Source organism: Octodon degus, unplaced genomic scaffold (assembly GCF_000260255.1).
Source record: "Octodon degus isolate 3935 unplaced genomic scaffold, OctDeg1.0 scaffold00185, whole genome shotgun sequence".
Lineage (NCBI taxonomy): Eukaryota > Metazoa > Chordata > Mammalia > Rodentia > Octodontidae > Octodon > Octodon degus.
The window spans coordinates 4,176,605-4,196,657 of record NW_004524761.1 but is presented as its reverse complement, the minus strand read 5'-3'; the positions used below and the strand labels follow the sequence as shown (position 1 = coordinate 4,196,657).

Sequence of the window (20,053 nt, the reverse complement as noted above, 5' to 3'; positions counted from 1 at the left end):
GTGCTGGGGGATTGAACCGCGGTCCCTGATGCTTTTGCTAAGCTTGTTCTAAGTAGGTGCTTTAGACCACTGAGCCATCTCTCCAGCCCTCAGACTGTCTTGTGAGCGACCATATGACTGAGATCAAATTTGTGGCAAGAAGCCAAGATGTGTTCTTAGAATTCAAAATAGCTGGGCCGGGGAGATGGCTCAGTGAAATAAGCACTTCCCTAGCAAGTGCAAGGGTCTGAGTTCAATCCCCGGTTCTGAAAAAAAAAAATTAAAAAAAAAAAAAAGAATTCAAAATAGCTGCTGAAAAGATTTTAAGCTTTTTTCATATCAATGACAACCCACCAACCTGTACTGGAAATACTACTGAGATGGCATCAGAGAAATGGCACTAACTGGAGCCACCTTTGCCCTAGAGCCCATGCAACACACTGATACAGGTATCAGTTCACAGCAACTGTATTACTTAGCCCTGATCTACGTTTCTCTTTGTTTCGAAAGAACCTAGGTGGCAGTAGTTATCCAAGAACTGAAGGCCAGGGAAGATAAGTCCAGCCACCAGCTGGTCCTTATAGCTCTAGAAAGGGGTAGAAGTTCCATCCCCGGTTCTGAAAAAAAAAATAGAAAGGGGTAGACTAGCCAGAAGCTGTACCAACTAAATCAAAGTAATCACTGCATATGCAGGTGATGACCTACCATGTTCACCCAGGATTTGTACAGGATCAGTGTCCCAAAAAGCCTGCCCACAGACTGCTTGGTGTTCAGAGATCATTGATGGTCAATGATCTGGATGACAGAGTCTTTCACAAGTACTGGTAACACAGTGAGACAATTGTTCAAACTGGACAGTAAGCAGGGGAATTCACCATTGGCAGAGAGTTGGACTTTGAAGAAAAGAGAGCTACACAACTGTAGTGGAAGCAAAAGATGGAGGTCATGCTGCACGTTGTACACTACAAGTAGATACTTTACAAGAAAATGATGATGCCCCAGAGATTATCCTGGCTTCTAAATCTCAACATACACCAGAAATGCTGAATTGGGGTCCACTGATGATCTAATTGAAACACATGATCTAGATTCTGGATTTAACAGGAATATCCTATGTCAACTAAAAGGGGAGTTCTGGTTTAAAATAGTTCAAGATACAGAACACACAGGCTGGTGAAAGATGGATCCCTGAACCAAGTACAGATCCTAGAGTATAATGTCATTATCACAAAGGCAATCTGCCCCACTCTTGCAGCATTAATGTCACATCTTATATTGCTGGTATCAATGACAGTGCTCCTGTTTTCCACCAACTGGCCTATGAGGTCCATACCATGGAAAGCAACCTTCCTGGGGTCTTCATCCCTTAAGTCAGTGCCAAGAGCCCTGATTCAGGACCCAGTGGCCTGGTCTTCTACTCCATAGTGACCTCAAGCCTAGAGCGCTGCTGTCCTACGTTTCCATGAACTCATAGAGCAGGGTATTGTTTGCACAGCACGTCTTCAACCACGAGCAGTTGCATGCCTTCGAATTCACACTGCAGGGCCATGACCATGCCTCACCCATGCTCAGTGCCAGTGTGAGCCTGCACGTGCTAGTGGGAGACTGCAAAGACAACATGCAGGTGCAGTACCCTGCGCTGGGGCCTAATGGCCCCAGCACTCTTTGACACAGTGCTGCATGCCGCCAAGCACCACGGAGCCTGGCTACCTGGTCATCAAGGTTGTGGTGGTGGATGTTGACTTGAGACACAATGCCTGGCTGTCCTACCATGTGCTGTGAGCCAGCAATCCTAGTTCTGCCTGGAACTATACACCAGCGAACGAAGTGCACATGGTGTGTGCCTTGAGCAACAGGGACACAGCTACCTCCACCTGTCAGGTGCAGTACAAGATGGAGGCCAGCCTCCTCTTTCAGCCACCACCAAGTCACATTGCACCTGATCTTTGCTAATAGCTTTTGAGAACTTCTGCCTGACTTTAACAACCATCCAGCAGGGTAGTAGAAGGCCAATCTGGTAGTAGTAGTGGCCTTGGCCTTGATCTCTGTCCTGTTCATGCTTGTTATGGTTCTGGCTATTGTCCTAAGCCTTCAAACCTCCCCAGCCCTCTCCCAGGGACTGCTTTCAGCCTAGTCTGTGCTCCAAGCCTGTCCCTGATGTTCTCCCAGCTCCTGAGAAGGAACTTAGCCTATTCCTAAATTGGCATGCTGCATCACATTCATCAAAGAGCAAGCTTAAATTCTTTAGTACAATGCCCACAAGTGCTCAACCACAAGTTCTACTACATGATAAAGATTCTTGGCTTGAAAGTGACAACAATGACATTCCAAACATTGCCTCTAACTCAATCAACTTGCAGCCAGTGCATTTCTTTTCATCTTTCCTCCATAAATATAAATAGGTCTCAATTCATTAACTTAGAGATAAAGGGTATAGAGATAAAGTATATGTTCATTTCATTGTTTTACAGTATTTTTTCTGGGAATAGAATATAGGACTAGGAAATTATTTGTAAACTTAGTTGTATTACAGTTGTTCTTTTGTAGAAAGTTCCCTGTGGTCTTGAAATTTTTGTGAATCCTAAAACAATATCACCAGAAATATCTTTTATGCAGTAGTATCTCACACTGGGGATAAGGAGATGGCTTGGTAGAATAAGCGCTTGCCTGGCAAGCACAAAGGCCTGAGTTCAATTCCTGGTTCCACCAAAAAAAGAAGAAGAAGAAGAAGGAGAAGGAGAAGGAGAAGGAGAAGGAGAAGGAGAAGGAGAAGGAGAAGGAGAAGGAGAAGGAGAAGGAGAAGTATCTCACTGTCATTGAAATGTCTATCTTGAAATAAATATAATAAACAAATTATTTACTTCCTTTCAGTACAACCAATCCCAAAATATATTATATACAACATATAATGGACATTAAATATTAGCCTATATATTTTTCTCTTGCATATTTTTAAAGTGTACACAAATGTTGCTTATGTCAGGACAGTTCTTAATGTATTAATAAAAATAGTAGCTTTTAAAAATGGCAACACAGTCTTAACCACCCAGCAGAACAGTATAAAAATGAGGTATAAAAAGTAAAGCCATATTAATAAGCTGAGCTGTAAAAGGCTCAAGTCAACAACTTTTGACATTGCCAGTCCTATGAATAGCCCACTACTATTATACACTACTGGACTATATTGGACTATTTTGCTGAATTCACGCACCTACAATATTTAAATGGCAATGGAATACCCATCCCTGACAAAACTAAACAATAAAGGGGGATATAAATGAAGGACCATTTTGTATCTGTGTATACAAAATAGTTGGGATAGATATACAACTACTTTCTCTTAATTCAATGAGAAGCAAGATTTGTACTAATAGTGTCTGTACAGGATATCATGTCTGCATCTTGTACCATGAATAACTACTATAAAGACAAAAATATGCAATGTATTAATTATTGTAACTGTCCTACTAACCTGTTTTGAAACTGTCTCATTGCTATTTGTTTCTCAATAAAATTAATTTTAAAAATCCAACACACAAAAGTGATGCCACAAAAAAATAAAAATGGCAACATAACTGGTGGTATAGTATATTGATTTAAAATATTTTCTGTGATTGTTGGTGCATTTATTAAAAATGAAGCAAATGTAACTGATGGGATGTAACAATGTAAGTTACAGAACATTAATATTAATTATCTCCAATATCTTAAATTTTCACAAATATAAGTGGCAACTTTCAGAGAACGTTTAAAATTATTTGAAATCAAATATTTTATTCTTCTAACTATTTCACTGTCTTGGGAAGAGAGCTATGAATGCTATTTTTGCAAATTTAACAAAAATAAAATCTATGGCATAGTTTCACAAAACAGTGCAGTATTACATCAGGACTCTAAGTGTCGCTGTTCACTAACCCGGGCACAAAACCAATGGGAACTTGAGTTACATCCTCCAACCACAAAGCAGGTCAGACACCACTACTGCGCAGATATTCGGACCTGAAATGGTTCACAAGCGATCTTCGCTTATTAGGAACCTTGACTTCTAATTCCGGGGAGCATAGAGTGGTGTGGACCTGTTCTTTTTACTCTTAACCCCAGGGAAATCCACAATAACACAGTCATGGCGGCTCTGCAGAGACGCCTGCACCTCAGCGAGTTGCTGCTGTTCTCCATTCTCCTGCAGTCTCTGTGGGGGGCTGAAGGAGGGACTGAACAGATCCGCTACTCCATCCCAGAGGAGCTAGAGAAAGGTTCCTTTGTAGGCAGCATCGCCAAGGACTTGAGATTACAACACCAGGAGATGGCTGAGCGCGGAGTCCGCATCGTCTCCAGAGGTAGGACCCAGCTTTTCTCTCTCAACCCGCGCAGCGGCAGCTTGGTCACCGCGGGCAGGATAGACAGGGAGGAGCTGTGCGCCCAGAGCGCACGGTGTCTGGTGAATTTTAACATCCTTGTGGAGGATGAAATGAAGCTTTATCCTGTGGAAGTGGAAATAGTGGACATTAATGACAATGCACCCCGATTCTTAACGGAAGAATTGGAAGTGAAAATTACTGAAAACGCAGCCCTATCTTCTCGTTTTCTGCTAATGGAGGTCTATGATCCTGATGTTGGAGTGAACTCTCTTCAGGACTTAAAGCTTAGCAGTAATAGCCACTTCTCAGTGGCTGTGCAAAGCCAAGCACATGGAGCCAAGTACCCAGAGCTCATACTTGAGCATTCCCTGGACCGGGAGCGAGAAGCAGTTCACAATCTGGTCCTTACTGCCCTAGATGGGGGTGACCCTGTCCGCTCAGGTGTAGCTCGAATTCTGGTAACTGTCCTAGATGCGAATGACAATGCCCCAGTTTTTACTCAGCCTGTGTACCAAGTAAGTGTTCCTGAAAATCTGCCAGTAGGGACACCAATGTTAGCTGTAAATGCCACTGACCTGGATGAAGGAGGGAACGCAGAAGTAACATATTCCTTTGTGAAGACCACAGAAAAGATCTCACAGATATTCTGCTTGAATGTTTTGACTGGAGAAATTTCAACTTCTGCAACTCTAGACTATGAAGACTCCAGCTTTTATGAGCTGGATGTGGAAGCCCGGGATGGGCCAGGTCTTCAAGACAGAGCAAAAGTTCTAATATCCATCTTGGATGTGAATGATAATGTGCCAGAAGTGGTTGTTACCTCTGGAAGCAGAACAATTGCTGAAAATGCTCCTCCAGGAACAGTAATTGCTCTCTTGCAAGTGTATGATCGGGACTCTGGACTGAATGGCATGGTGGTGTGTTCTATCTCGAAAAGTCTCCCATTTGAATTGGAGAAATCAGTAGACAATTATTATCGATTAATGACAAATGCAGCTCTAGATCGGGAAAAGGCATCCTTCTACAACCTCACTGTGATAGCCACAGACAGAGGAACTCCACCTCTGTCTACAGAAAAGCTCATCTCCCTAAGTGTGGCAGACACTAATGACAATGCGCCTGTCTTCTCCCAGTCATCCTATTCTGTCTATGTCCCTGAAAACAACCCCAGAGGTTCCTCCATCTTCTCTGTAAATGCAATAGACCTTGACAGTGAGGAAAATGCTCAAGTCACCTACTTCCTGGCTGAGGACACTCTCCATGGTGTGCCTCTGTCCTCCTACCTTTCCATTAACTCCAACACTGGTGTCTTGTATGCACTTCGCTCTTTTGATTATGAGCAGTTTAAAGACCTGCAGTTACTTGTGACAGCCAAAGATAGTGGGAACCCACCACTCAGCAGCAATGTGTCACTGAGCCTATTTGTGCTGGATCAGAATGATAACACACCTGAGATCCTGTACCCCACTCTTCCCACTGATGGCTCTACTGGGGTGGAGCTGGCACCCCGATCTGCTGAGCCTGGATATCTTGTGACCAAGGTGGTGGCAATAGATAGAGACTCAGGTCAGAACGCCTGGCTCTCCTACCGCCTGCTCAAGGCTAGTGAACCAGGGCTGTTCTCTGTGGGGCTGCACACAGGTGAGGTGCGTACAGCAAGAGCCCTGCTGGACAGAGACACACTCAAGCAGAGCCTCGTGGTAGCTGTGCAAGATCATGGCCAGCCTCCTCTCTCGGCCACTGTCACACTCACTGTGGTGGTGGCCAACAGCATCCCAGATGTTCTGGCCGACTTGAGCAGTTTTGAGCCCCCCAAAGACTCTGATGCCTCAGGCCTCACATTCTACCTGGTGGTGGCAGTGGTCATTGTTTCCTGCATCTTCTTCACCTTTGTTATGGGGCTGCTGGGGCTCAAACTGAAGCACTGGCACAAGTCAAGCTTGATGAAGTCTACAAATGGGGGTTTGCCTAATGTGCCCATCTCACACTTTGTGGGCATGGATGGGGTGCAGGCTTTCCTGCAGACCTATTCGCATGAGGTCTCCCTTACCTCAGACTCACGGAAGAGCCACCTGATATTCCCACAGCCCAACTATGCCCACACACTCATCAGTCAGGAGGGCTGTGAGAAAATTGAGCCTCTTTTGATACAGGAAGGGTCCGGTTTGGGTAAAGAGGAAGACTCCCTTGTTCAGGTAAGGCTATTGCTGTTACTCTTTTATTGAACAAGAGACTGCAAAACTCTCTTTGATCAGTACTGCTTTCATAGTCTTTTACTATGTCTCTTATAATTCTAAGTTTTCACATCAACAGAATTCTTGTAAATCTTAGTTTTCTCAAATTTTATTGAAAAATATTAGTCCATGTTCTTGAAGTCTTTTATTTTACTTTTTTGAGACAGGGTCTTTCCGTGTAATTCAGACTAGCCTTGAACTTACTAGGTAGACCTGGCATCCAGGACTCATGGTGACACTCTTGACTCAGCCTGCTGAGTGCTGGGATTATAGGCATTGACCACCACAACTGTGCCTTTGATTTCATACATTTCATCTCTTGGGGGTTTTGCTGTTATGTGACATCTTCTAATTTGAAGAAAACCTGACTTGCCGCTTGTGTTAAATAAGATCAAGACCTTAGTTTTTCTCAGTGTTTCTTAATGTTTGCATGTGTTTCTAAAATGATGGAGATTTGTTTTCCTGTCTTCTTAGAAATTAAAAAAAAAAAAAAAACAGGGGAAAGGCTAAGTATATTGCTCTGTAATAAAGCACTTGCCTAGCATGCATGTAGTGCTAGGTTCTGCCTCCAGTACCATGTGCAGTGCACATGTGTGCACACACACAAACACACACACACTCAAAGAAAGGTAAAAGTCATTGATGCTTGTATCAAGAAATACTTAATCTTTGGTATTAAAAGAGCTAAATAAGCCAGCCAGATAGCTCAGCAGATTAAAGCACCTGCTTAGGCAGACACAGCAGCCAGGGCTCAATCCCCAGCATGCCATGCTGGTCCCACCCCCAGGGCACTGAAAGGGTGATTGAGACTGGGCGTGGTGACGAGAACCTGCAATCCCAGCACTTGGGAGGCTGTAAACAGGAGGATCACTACAAATCCGATCTACGTAGTGAGACCCTGTAGACTCTGTAGACCCTGTACTAAATACAAAAAAAAAAAAGACCTGAATAAAATCTCTGGAACTATCTGTCATTCATTTCAATCAGTCAAAATCTTTAAAATTTTCTGGCTAAAATTAAAAGACTGTGTTATTTGTATCACATAGAGTGGTATGAAAATAAACAACTTATGAATTTTTGAATTAAAAATTAATATAGTGAATAAGTACTTGTTGACATCACTATTATTATAACTAAAGACTGTTTTTTGTTTTTTGGAGTTTTTTTTTATTTTTAGCGAAGGGTCTACAGGATGTTCAGGTTCTCACTACTAGATCAGACTAGTAATGATCCGCCTGTGTTCAGCCTCCCAAGAGCTGGGATTACAGGTGCATGCCACCACACTCAGTCTCAACCACCATCTCAGCACACCCTGTGGGCGGGGCTGGCACAGCAGACCCAGGGATTGAACTTCTAGCCCCTGCGCCTGCTTCCAGGTGCTTTAATCCACTAAGCTATTTGGCTAGCCCTAAGATTGTTAAACATGTGTACCTTGTGCTGTGTTCCTATTATAATGTTTTTTGCATATTTTGTGCTTGATAGTACTTAGTCTCAAAATAAATTTTGACATAGGTTCAATAGTGACCACTTAAAAGAAATATCTCTAGGGCTGGTGAGATGGCTCAGTGGTCTAAAGCACCTACTTAGAACAGGCTTAGCAAAGCACAGAGACCGCGGCTCAATCCCCCAGCACCACATGCCAGCCAGCCCCGCCCCCTGGTGGGCTGAGCTGGCCACACACACACACACACATAAATAAAGTTCTTTAAAAATAAAAAAAGAGAAATATCTCTAAAAACAGAAGACTGGTGGATGAGAGAATAAAGGATCAATAGACCTCAAACAAAAATTTAAATAATTTAGTACTTTATATTAAAATATTTGAGGAGGGGCTGGTGAGATGGCTCAGTGGTCTAAGGCACCTACTTGGAACAAGCTTAGCAAAGCACAGGGACTGTGGTTCAATCCCCCAGCACCACATGCCAGCCAGCCCTGCCCCCTGGTGGGCTGAGCTGGCCACACACACACACACACACACACACACACTAAATAAAAATAAACTTAAAAAAAATAAAATATTTGAGGAAAAAAGGTTATCACTTACAGGAATGATTATTTTTATTTATATGGCCAAAAGATGCAAATTAACTTATGATTTAGTGAACAGAAAATAGCAAAGATTTTAATTATCAAAGTTGTTCTAACAGACCATGCACTGCTAAGGATATTCACATTCTTCAAAAATAGGTTGATGTAATTAATGAAGTATGGAAGATTCTATAATTTGGTGGATTAGTCAACTAAATTATAGCAAGTTTTTTTCTAATTTTGAGTTAGCAGATTCTGATTTTATGATACAGTGGATTGCATATTTATACATCTTCATTTAATATGCATATGTAGGAAGAACAATTAAGGAGATGGGGGGCAAGGAGATGGCTCAGTGGAATAAGTGCTTCCCTGGCAAGCGCAAGGGTCTGAGTTCAATCCCCGGTTCTGCCAAAAAAAAAAAAAAAAGAAAGAAAGAAAAACAGCTAGTAAGGAGACATATTCAAAATGTTTGAGTACCTCCTTTGTAACCTAAGTTAGTCTTCATAAACATAACATTGAGCCAGGGGTGGTGCCTATAATCCCAGAACTCTGGGAGACTGAGGCAAGAGAATGGTAGGTTCAAGCCCAACCTGGCAACCTAGTGAGATGATCTATTTTCAAAATTAAAAAGGCTGTGTAGGTAGCTGAGTGTGAAGTCTCTGAGTTCAACTCCTAGTATCATTAAAATAAAATAAAATAAACATAGCTCCATGGCAAAGTGCTTGCCTACTATGCACAAGGCCCTGGATTCAGTCTGTAGCACTCCAGCATGACATTCAAGGAAACATCATATTGAATTCATCTAGCATGAATGAGTCCCTGGGTTTGAACCCCACCAGTGAAAAAATATTGAGTCGATATTTTCAAATAAAACAATAAACTTAACATATACTTTTCTAAATCAATACTGTGATATCTATATTTCAGCAATTATTATAGAAGTGTTTATTTCATGTTTCCAAATATATATGGCTAACCCAAAGATTTCAACCATATATTTTTTTTAATTTTTTTTTAATTTTTTTTTTTTATGGGGGAGCGGGGCTGGCTGGCATGTGGTGCTGGGGGATTGAACCGCGGTCCCTGTGCTGTGCTAAGCTTGTTCTAAGTAGGTGCTTTAGACCACTGAGCCATCTCACCAGCACCTCAACCATATATTTTGAAAATTGATTTGTTTGCATATTTGTGAAATATTCTTTGATGATTTTACTAGAATTTAATAGTAAATTATATTTTTAAATGAAGTGAATCTTGACTATTAATCATGTGAGCTACACAGTTTCTCATATAAATATATTTTATACATTCAAGAGTATAAATAATATACATGCAGATACAAATGTCACTTTCTACATCACTAGTTTTCAAGGTTTAAACTACTATCTTGAACATCCATTAATAGAAAAGCTAGTTAACCGGGTTTTATGGGTAGTAGGCTGGTTTGTTGTAGTCTTTTACCTGAATCACCTGTGGCCATTTCATTGAAACAAAGCATTTCACTGATGGAAAAAATATCAGATGATACTCACAAAATAGACACGTGTTCATTTGAACTGACCGACCCTTAAATACCCTGGCAACCATGGAATTTGCTAAGTTCTTATTCATTGAGGCTCTTTGATCTACCCATCATACACTTGATTAATCTGAAGACAAGCTCCTAATGATGTTGAGCACATACTAAGCTTTGAAACATTTGGAAAATATCACCAGGTGAGTGGGCTGTTTGATCACGTATGAAGACTATGAAACTTCATTTGAGATGATATTTGTTCACAGAGGAGTAAAACTCTCTGAGAGAATTACTGGAGAATGTGAAGATCTTCAGAACGGACTACATGCAACTGCAAAAACATGGTTCTTCACTAGAACAAAAGGTTCCATAAAGAAGAGAAAATAAACAATTTGTTTTCTCAGAAATCAAATAAACTTTCCATAGTTTTTTTAGATGGAAGTAACAAATAAAGGTCAGAATTCTTCTCTATAATTCAGTCATTATGATGCACTGTCTTTAAGACTATAAATTATTTCAATTTTATATAATAAGCTCATATTTTATTAAACCTCTCTGGGTTGTCCAGTCGTGATCTATAATGTTTACTTTCATGTTGTGGGATAATGTAGAAAATGAATGCCAGACACAAGGAGGTCATTTAGATATTAAATATATGTATTCATTTTTTATTTTACCTACAATGGTGCTCTTGGCTTTATATGCGACAAAATGTGAACCAGTGCCCCACAGGGTAACTTCAAAAGTTCAAGGCAAAAGAGATTTTTAAAATTTATGTGGAATTATCAAGTAACCACTCGCAAATACAGTTGTGTTCATTTTCTTGAAATGGATTTTTAAAGCATATTAGAACTATCAGGAGTGAAGAATCTTAAGTAAATGTGTATTGTGAAGGATGAAATGATTTCCTGTAAAAACCAATTTTGCTTGAAAATGGTGCAGTAACGCAGTAAGGACTCTGAGCGCCGCTGTTCACCAACCAGGAGGAATGGTCCGAGAGATCCGTCAGAACCACCGAGTTTTGCAGCACAAAGAAGCGACAAATTTGAGACAAGCCCTCTTCTGAGCTGCACCAAACTCGGGCTTCTATGCTACTGGATTCTGAGATTTCCTTCCGAATACACGGGGTCCACACAGACACTCAGAGGCACATGCATAGACCGCTCAGCATCTAAGCAAGATCTGCAGGACAGCAATGGCGCCTCTGCAGAGGGGCGGGGACTACAGAGGATTCCTTCTGCTCTGCATAGTCTTGGGGACCTGGTGGAAAGCCAGGGCAGGACAAATTCTCTATTCCGTGCCCGAGGAGGCAAATAAAGGCTCTTTTGTGGGTAATATCTCCAAGGACCTGGGGCTGAAGCCCCGGGAGCTGGCGGAACGCGGAGTCCGCATCGTCTCCAAAGGTAGGACGCAGCTTTTCTCTCTCAACCCGCGCAGCGGCAGCTTGGTCACGGGGGGCAGGATAGACCGGGAGGAGCTGTGCGCCCAGAGCGAGCGCTGTCTGGTTAGTTTTAACATCTTGATGGAAGATAAAATGAATCTGTTCCCTGTAGAAGTGGAAATAATGGATGTTAATGATAATGCACCTAGATTCTTTCCGGAAGAAATAACTGTAAAAATAATGGAGAATACAGTCCCTGGGATGCGGTTTCCCCTAAACGAGGCTGGAGATCCAGATGTGGGCGCAAACTCCCTCCAAGGATACCAGCTCAGCACCAATCGTCACTTCTCTCTGGTTGTGCAAAGTGGAACTGATAAAAAAAAGTACCCGGAACTAGTGCTGGAGCAGGTGCTGGACCGGGAAGAGGAGGCAATTCACCATCTGGTCCTCACAGCCTACGATGGAGGGGACCCACCTTTATCTGGCACCGCCCGCATCCAGGTGACCGTGGTGGACGTGAATGATCACGCACCAGTCTTTTCTTTGCCCCAGTACCAAGTGACGGTGCCAGAGAACATACCAATAGGCACAAGACTTCTCACAATAAATGCTGTGGACCTGGATGAGGGAGTCAACGGGCAAGTGACATATTCTTTTCGGCAAATAACTCCAAAACTTCTACGAATATTCCATCTCAATTCCCTAACAGGAGAATTGTCAACACTAGAAGGACTGGATTATGAAGAATCCAGCTTCTATGAAATGGAGGTTCAGGCTCAGGATGGTCCTGGCAGTCTGACAAAATCAAAAGTGCTAATTACAGTTTTAGATGTGAATGACAATGCTCCAGAAGTGACTGTGACATCTGTAAGCAACTCAATTCCAGAAGACACACCTCCTGGGACAGTAATTGCTCTTTTCTACCTCCAAGACAGAGATTCTGGTAAGAATGGTGAAGTAACCTGCACTCTTCCAGAAAACCTACCTTTTAAATTAGAAAGATCAATAGATAATTATTATAGATTGATCACAGCAAAACATCTGGACCGGGAAGAATGCTCCGTGTACAATATCACCCTGACAGCCACAGATGGTGGAAGTCCTCCCTTGTCCACAGAAACTCCCATCTCCATATATGTGGCAGACACCAATGACAACCCACCCATCTTCCCTCAATCCTCTTACTCTGTCTACGTCCCTGAGAACAACCCTAGAGGTGCCTCAATCTTCTCAGTAACTGCACACGACCCTGACAGTGAAAAGAATGCCCAGGTCACTTATTCCTTGGGCACCGACATCATCCAAGGGGCACCAGTGTCTTCATATGTCTCAATCAACTCTGACACTGGTGTGCTATATGCACTCCAGTCCTTTGACTATGAACAGTTTCAAAACCTAAAACTAAGATTGAGTGCACGTGACAGTGGAGACCCACCTCTCAGTAGCAATGTGTCACTGAACCTCTTTGTGCTGGACCAGAATGATAATGCACCTGAGATCCTGTACCCTACTATTCCCACTGATGGCTCTACTGGTGTGGAGCTGGCTCCTCGGTCTGCAGAACCTGGATACCTGGTGACCAAGGTGGTGGCAGTGGACAGAGACTCAGGCCAGAATGCTTGGCTGTCCTATCGCCTGCTCAAAGCCAGTGAACCAGGGCTTTTCTCAGTAGGACTGCACACAGGTGAAGTGTGTACAGCAAGAGCCCTGCTGGACAGAGACACATTAAAACAGAGCCTTGTGGTGGCTGTGCAGGACCACGGCCAGCCTCCTCTCTCAGCCACTGTCACACTCACTGTAGCAGTTGCTGATAGCATCCCAGACGTCCTAGCTGACTTGGGGAGCATCCGGATTCCTGCTGATACTGAAGATTCAGACCTCACACTCTACCTGGTGGTAGCAGTGGCCAGTGTCTCCTGTGTCTTTCTTGTCTTTGTCATTGTATTGCTAGCACTCAGACTGAGGCACTGGTACAAGTCACGATTCCTGCAGGCTGCAGGTACTGGGCTGGAGGATGTGCCTGCCTCACACTTTGTGGGTGTGGATGGGGTGCAGGCTTTTCTTCAGACCTATTCTCATGAGATCTCCCTCACTGCTGACTCTGGAAAGAGCCATATTATCTTTCCCCAGCCCAACTATGTGGATACACTCATCAGCCAAGACAGCTGTGAGAAGAATGATTCTTTATTAACCTCCATAGATTTCCATGAATGTAAGGGGGAAGGCACAAGTACCCAGGTGAGTTTGATTTTTCCTTTGTCTTTATTTTGGCAAGAGTTAAATCATGAAAAAAAGAATTAAATTGTGCATAAAATGTCTCGTACTAATGAAACAAGTACTTTGAGGACAGGGGTTAACAAAACCTAGAAGAGGTAAATGCAAGTTTACTGCTTAGTTTTGGTGGTAATACTTTATTTACTTTTTTCTGTATTTGGTACAGAGTCTCACTACACAGCTCAGTCTCAGCAATCCTCCTGTTTTCAGCCTCCCCAGCACTGGGATTACAGGTGTGCACCACTACACCCAGTCTCAGTAGCCCACTCAGTGCACTCAGGGGTGGGGCTGGTGCTGCATGTGGTGCTAGAGATCAAACTCCACTTCCTGCACTTGCCTAAGCTGGTGCTTAGTCCTCTGAGCTATCTCAGTGGCCCAGTGGTGATACTTTAGCATGGAACACATGCATTATGATATATTCCTTTAACAAAAGTCTAATGGGGGATTTGATTGCGAATGAGTGATTTCTCATATTCTTGTACCATCAACCTGTACTTTCAACTTGGCTTCTTGTATATGTTACAAATGAAAATGAATTGTTGAATCTTTCTCTATGCAAAAGGTTAGCAAGAGTAACACAACTCATGTACTTTCTCAGGATTCTCTTTTAGAGTAAGATCTTTAAAGGTTTCTTAAAGATTTTTGAATGAAGTTCTTTTCCTTGTTCTGCTTCTACCTGAATGTCCATCAACTTGGTGACCCTGTCCTGTATATTGTGTTTGCTTCATTAATTATTTAACACATAGTGGCCTATTCAAATAGGATAGGGGGCCAAGACTATAGCTCATAGGCATAGCACCTGCCTGGCAACTGCAAGATTCTGAGTTCAATTCCTGGTAACAAAAAAATAAAATAGGGCAGTACTATTGATGCCCCAAAAATGAAACTTGTTAAGTTTCACCAAAATCTATATCAAAGACAGGCATAGTGTCTAATGCCACCTAAGGTCATTAGCCAAAATGAATAAAATATGTAAAATGAAATGTCATTTCAGGAGTGTAAGCATTTATGAAACTGGCAGACACCTATGTACCACAGTAGTGGTGCATCCATGTGACCTGGATCTCTGGGCTTTTCAGTGGGAGACTGTAAAAGGTGGCTCTGTAAAACAACCATTTCACACACTTAAACCCTGGACCTCTAATCAATTTTATTTATTGAGTGTACTAAAATATTTGGTTAGAAATAACCCAATTTGGGATTAAATGCAACCATGTTATTTGTATGGTAACTTGGTAAGTTCAGAACTTCAAGTGATTATGTAACAAGTAAGTGTCAAAATACTCTTGATTCCGGGACTGGGGAGATGGCTCAGTAGAATAAGTGCTTCCCTGGCAAGCGCAAGGGTCTGAGTTCAATCCCCAGTTCCGAAAAAACAAACAAACAAAACAAAATACTCTTGATTCCTCGGACCTTTTCACCATGCATTTCAAGGACTTATTTGAAAAGGTAGTAGTAGTAGGTGATATTTGTACAAAAACGACTGGGTAAAAAATGGGAGAATATTCCACTCATTCTACAACGTTCACATGCATAATCATTAGGAAGAAGACAACAGCACTCACTAGCATTTTGTGAGGTAAGTCCAACGGCAGATATGTGGTCATCAGCTACTTTGAAAAGAAAATGCCCCTAATCAAACTCTTGTAGAGGCTTTAAAGTGTTTTCAAACAAAGGTGATAAATCATTAAACTAAGAAAAACTATTGCAAGGACACTTCCAAAAGGCCGATTTCTTCGAATTCTGAGGTCATCACGGAATGTAAAATGCTCAGGTAGGCACCAATATGTCAGAGAAAAACAGTATACCCCTGGTAACTTTGGAGATTGATGTTTTATGTTGTAACCAGAAGAGCCTAACATCCTCGCAAGTGAGGTAAAAGCTTCCCTAAGAGTACGACTGCAAATATTATTAAATATATACCTATGAACTCAGGTTGGTTCACATAGACAAATATCCTACTGGCTAAACTGAAACGGCAGAGGCTGCAGTTCCCCAGTGTGCGCTCTGGGCGCCGCTGTTGGCCAAAGAGGAGAGCTCAGCGCTCGCCCCCTTCTCGCGCAGCCGCACTGCGCTTTCCGAGGCAGCCCTCTCTCACTGGCCAGGACCAGCCCTTACACCGCTTCCCACTTGGAAAAAGAACCTTCTGCCCGACTGGCACTGAGACCTGAAGCCCATTCGGAGCTCCGAACATCCGCAATACGGAGATTCTTGGTGATCCCGCGTCTCCAGGCTGGTGAGCAAGCTGAGCGCGCAGGAGGGATGGGGAGCGGCGCTGTGGAGAGGGGCAGGGCTGAGAGGCGGCCAGTGCTCTTCCCCTTGCTGCTGTCTTTGTTCAGCCCGGCGCTGTCAGAGCAGATCCGCTACAGGATCCCCGAGGAAATGCCCAAGGGCTCGGTGGTGGGGAATCTCGCCAAGGACCTGGGGTTCGGCGTCCAGGAGTTACCGACTCGGAAACTGCGCATCAGTTCAGAGAAACCTTACTTCACAGTCAGCGCAGAGAGCGGGGAGTTGCTTGTGAGCAGCAGGCTGGACAGGGAGCAGATATGCGGGAAGAGGCCAGCGTGTGCCCTGGAGTTTGAGGTTGTGGCTGAAGACCCGTTGAACTTTTATCATGTGAGTGTGGAGCTCGAGGACATTAATGACCACACGCCAAAATTCACGCATATGTCCTTTGAGCTCCAAATAAGCGAGTCTGCGCAGCCAGGCACACGATTTATATTAGCATCTGCCCATGATGCAGATATCGGTACCAACGCTCTACAAAATTACCAGCTCAGTCTCAGCGATCATTTCTCACTCACAAATAAAGAGAAATCAGATGGCAGTAAATATCCCGAACTCATATTGAAGACACCTTTAGATAGGGAAAAACAGAACTTCTACAGCTTGACCTTGACTGCCATTGATTTGGGGGATCCACCCCTCAGCAGCACTGCACAGATACAGGTCCTAGTCACTGATGCCAATGATAACCCTCCTGTGTTCAGTCAAGACATATACAAAGTGAGCCTTCCGGAAAATGTATTCCCAGGAACCACAGTGCTGCAGGTGACTGCCACTGACCAGGATGAGGGTGTCAATGCTGAGATCACATTCTCTTTCAGTGAAGCTAGCCAGATCACCACGTTTGACCTGAATTCTAAAACTGGGGAAATTACTACTCTAAATACATTGGATTTTGAAGAAGTAAAAGAATATTCCATTGTTTTGGAAGCAAGGGATGGTGGAGGGATGGTTGCACAATGTACAGTGGATATAGAAATCCTAGATGCAAATGACAATGTCCCGCAAGTGACATTCCAATCTCTACCCAACCTGATTATGGAGGACGCTGAGCCAGAAACACACATTGCTTTGCTTAAAATCCGTGACAAGGATTCTGGACAAAATGGAGAAGTTATCTGTAAATTAGAAGGTGACATTCCATTTAAAATACTCACTTCTTCAAGAAACACGTATAAATTAGTGACTGATGGGGTTCTAGACCGGGAGGAGAACCCAGAGTACAACATCACCATCATAGCCACCGACAGGGGTAAGCCACCTCTGTCTTCCAGCACAAGCATCACCCTGCACATTGGTGATGTCAACGACAATGCTCCAGTTTTCCAGCAGGCCTCATATATGGTCCACGTAGCTGAGAACAACCTTCCTGGGGTCTCCATTGCACAAGTCAGAGCCTCTGATCCTGATCTAGGACCCAACGGGCAAGTCTCCTACTCCATCGTGGCCAGCGACCTAGAGCCTAGAGCGCTGCTGTCCTACGTGTCTGTGAGCGCACAGAGCGGGGTGGTGTTTGCTCAACGCGCCTTCGACCACGAGCAGCTGCGCGCCTTCCAGCTCACGCTGCAGGCCCGCGACCACGGCTCGCCCGCGCTCAGCGCCAACGTGAGCCTGCAAGTGCTGGTGGGGGACCGCAATGACAACGCTCCGCGGGTTCTGTACCCCGCTCTGGGGCCCGATGGCTCAGCGCTCTTCGACACGGTGCCGCGTGCCGCCGAGCCCGGCTACCTGGTCACCAAGGTGGTGGCAGTGGACGCTGACTCGGGACACAATGCGTGGCTGTCCTACCACGTGCTGCAGGCCAGCGACCCTGGGCTCTTCAGCCTGGGGCTGCGCACTGGCGAGGTGCGCACCGCTCGCGCCTTAGGCAATAAAGACGCTGCCCGACACCGCCTCTTGGTCACTGTGCGCGATGGTGGCCTGCCTCCTCTTTCGGCGACCGCCACGTTGCACCTCATTTTTGCTGATAGCCTGCAAGAGATCCTACCCGACATTGCTGAACACCCTGTACCCTCTAACCCCCAAGAGGAGCTGCAGTTTTACCTAGTTGTGTCTTTGGCCTTTATCTCGGTCCTCTTCCTCCTTGCGGTCACTCTGGCTGTTGCTCTCCGCTTTCGACACTCCTCCCGAGCCAACGCTGGCGGCTGCTTTCAGCATGGTTTATGTTCCAAGTCTGGACCCGTAGTCCCCTCCAATTACAACGAGGGAACTTTGCCTTACTCCTACAATCTATGTGTTGCGCAAACAGGAAAGACGGAGTTTAATTTTCTAAAATGTAGTGAGCAGGTTAGTTCAGGACAAGACATACTTTGCAGTGATTCATCCGGAGCCTTATTTCCACTTTGCAATTTCAGTGAGTCAACCTCCCACCAGGTGAGTTTCCTTTAAGCATATCTCTCTCTCATTTTCTATGCAGTTCTCTATAATCATGGCAAAATAAATGTACAAATTTCAGATCTAGAGAGTTATCTTAAGAATATTGCAGTGAGTTTCCTTTAAGCATAACTTTATTTCCTGCTTAGTTCTCCACACTCACAGGAAAATATACAGATTTCAGATGTCCTAAGTTACCTTAAGAAAGTACTAGTGAGGTACTGGAAATGTATGCTAAGAATAGAGCACTTACCTAGCATGCCAGAGGCCTAGGATTTGATCCCTAACAAGACCCACATACACACACCCAAGAATTAAAATGCTCTCATAGAATTCTCCAAAGAATGAATGAAATAAGAGTACCTTAATTGTGTGGCTTGTAAATGCATCTTACCAAGCTCGAATTTATACAGCAGTGACTATGTGGTTTTAACACGATGTAAAATCCTCAGGCAATGTTATTGGCTTTCTCTTGTAATTAAGATTTCTTCATAATTTTTTCTTTTCTTAATATTGTATGTAATGAATACTTTTTAGCTTTTACATAATATATAGGCATTTAAATTAATTTAAAACAAAAGAATTTCAGCTAAAATTAGATGTTTTGTCAGTAGCTTAACAGAAAGATTTTCTACAATAATGTGCTGTTTTGTTTCTTAGGCTTACTCCTTTTTTTCAAAATTCCCTAGAATAGGGGCTGGTGAGATGGCTCAGTGGTCTAAAGCACTACTTAGAACAAGTTTAGCAAAGCAGCAGGGACCGCGGTTCAATCCCCCAGCACCACATGCTAGCCAGCCCCGCCCCCTGGTGGGCTGAGCTGGCCCCACACACACACACACACACACACAAATAAATAAATAAATTTTTAAAAAATTCCCTAGAATAATATCTTTAGTTGAGTTTTTAGGGGAGTTTTATATTTTGCTTTTGCTGCCAAGGACCAAACCCAGGGCATTCCAGCTTGCTAGGTAAGCGTTCTACCACTGAGCCAAATTCCCAGCCCCTCATGCTGAGTTTTTATGTTCACATATGACTTATAATTTTATGCATTGTACTGTGTGTGTGTGTGTGTTTATGATCATTTACTTAGCAGAAGATCCGTTATATTCATCAAAAGATCAAAAGCAGATTCTGGTGATTGGCAGAATAGGTTTTTCAGGGCTTACCTGTATTTAAGCTCATTTAGTAGGCTCCTCCATGAGAGAAGAGATACGTAATGCTTTGCCTCTGTCGTCCTTCGCACGTTCCTACCATGTAATTTTAACTCTTATTGCAACCCTTGGCTAGTGTATCTAAAAATCTAATCATTGTGCTTCCTGTAATAGAGAAAATCTTAAATTCTTCAAATTTTTAGATCAAAGTGCCAATCTTATGTTCACATTAACTCTATACCAAAGATTGTAGCACATGTTCCCAGCTATCTCCTAAGAATCCTTTAGGAACTTCTTCAGTTAATGGCCACTTTACAAATTGAAGGAAAGAGTAGCAGTACTTATTGTGCAACTTACTGGTAGTTATGTGTTCCTTGTTTTGTTGTTCTTTTGATCAAAATGATAAGGAAGTGAAAAATGAACTTTAGGATATGTCTACTTTAAAAAGTAGTGTGTTCTAAAATGTAATAATT

General features: G+C 43.3%; 3 protein-coding genes across 5 annotated transcripts in view; all 3 read left to right on the top strand.

The window, feature by feature from the left end:
* The window catches only part of LOC101583855 (protocadherin gamma-C4), a 155,941-nt gene that overhangs the window by 17,497 nt on the left and 118,391 nt on the right, over positions 1-20,053 (top strand). The window contains exon 1 of one of the 3 annotated variants that reach the window (XM_023704020.1): positions 11,150-13,734. The exons of the other annotated variants lie outside the window; for them this stretch is intronic. Within the exon in view, the coding sequence (XP_023559788.1) occupies positions 11,311-13,734 (2,424 nt within the window). The 5' untranslated portion in view covers positions 11,150-11,310. Of the gene's footprint in view, positions 1-11,149; positions 13,735-20,053 lie in introns of those variants that run through there. 3 annotated transcript variants of the gene reach the window in all.
* On the top strand, positions 4,046-6,562 carry LOC101563607 (protocadherin gamma-A6). Its single transcript, XM_004643883.2, has one exon. It carries the CDS (start codon positions 4,103-4,105, stop codon positions 6,560-6,562), a length of 2,460 nt encoding a protein of 819 aa, XP_004643940.1. The 5' UTR covers positions 4,046-4,102.
* On the top strand, positions 15,851-18,444 carry LOC101583073 (protocadherin gamma-B4). Its single transcript, XM_004643859.2, has one exon. The coding sequence runs from the start codon at positions 16,033-16,035 to the stop codon at positions 18,442-18,444; it is 2,412 nt and encodes an 803-aa protein (XP_004643916.1). The 5' UTR covers positions 15,851-16,032.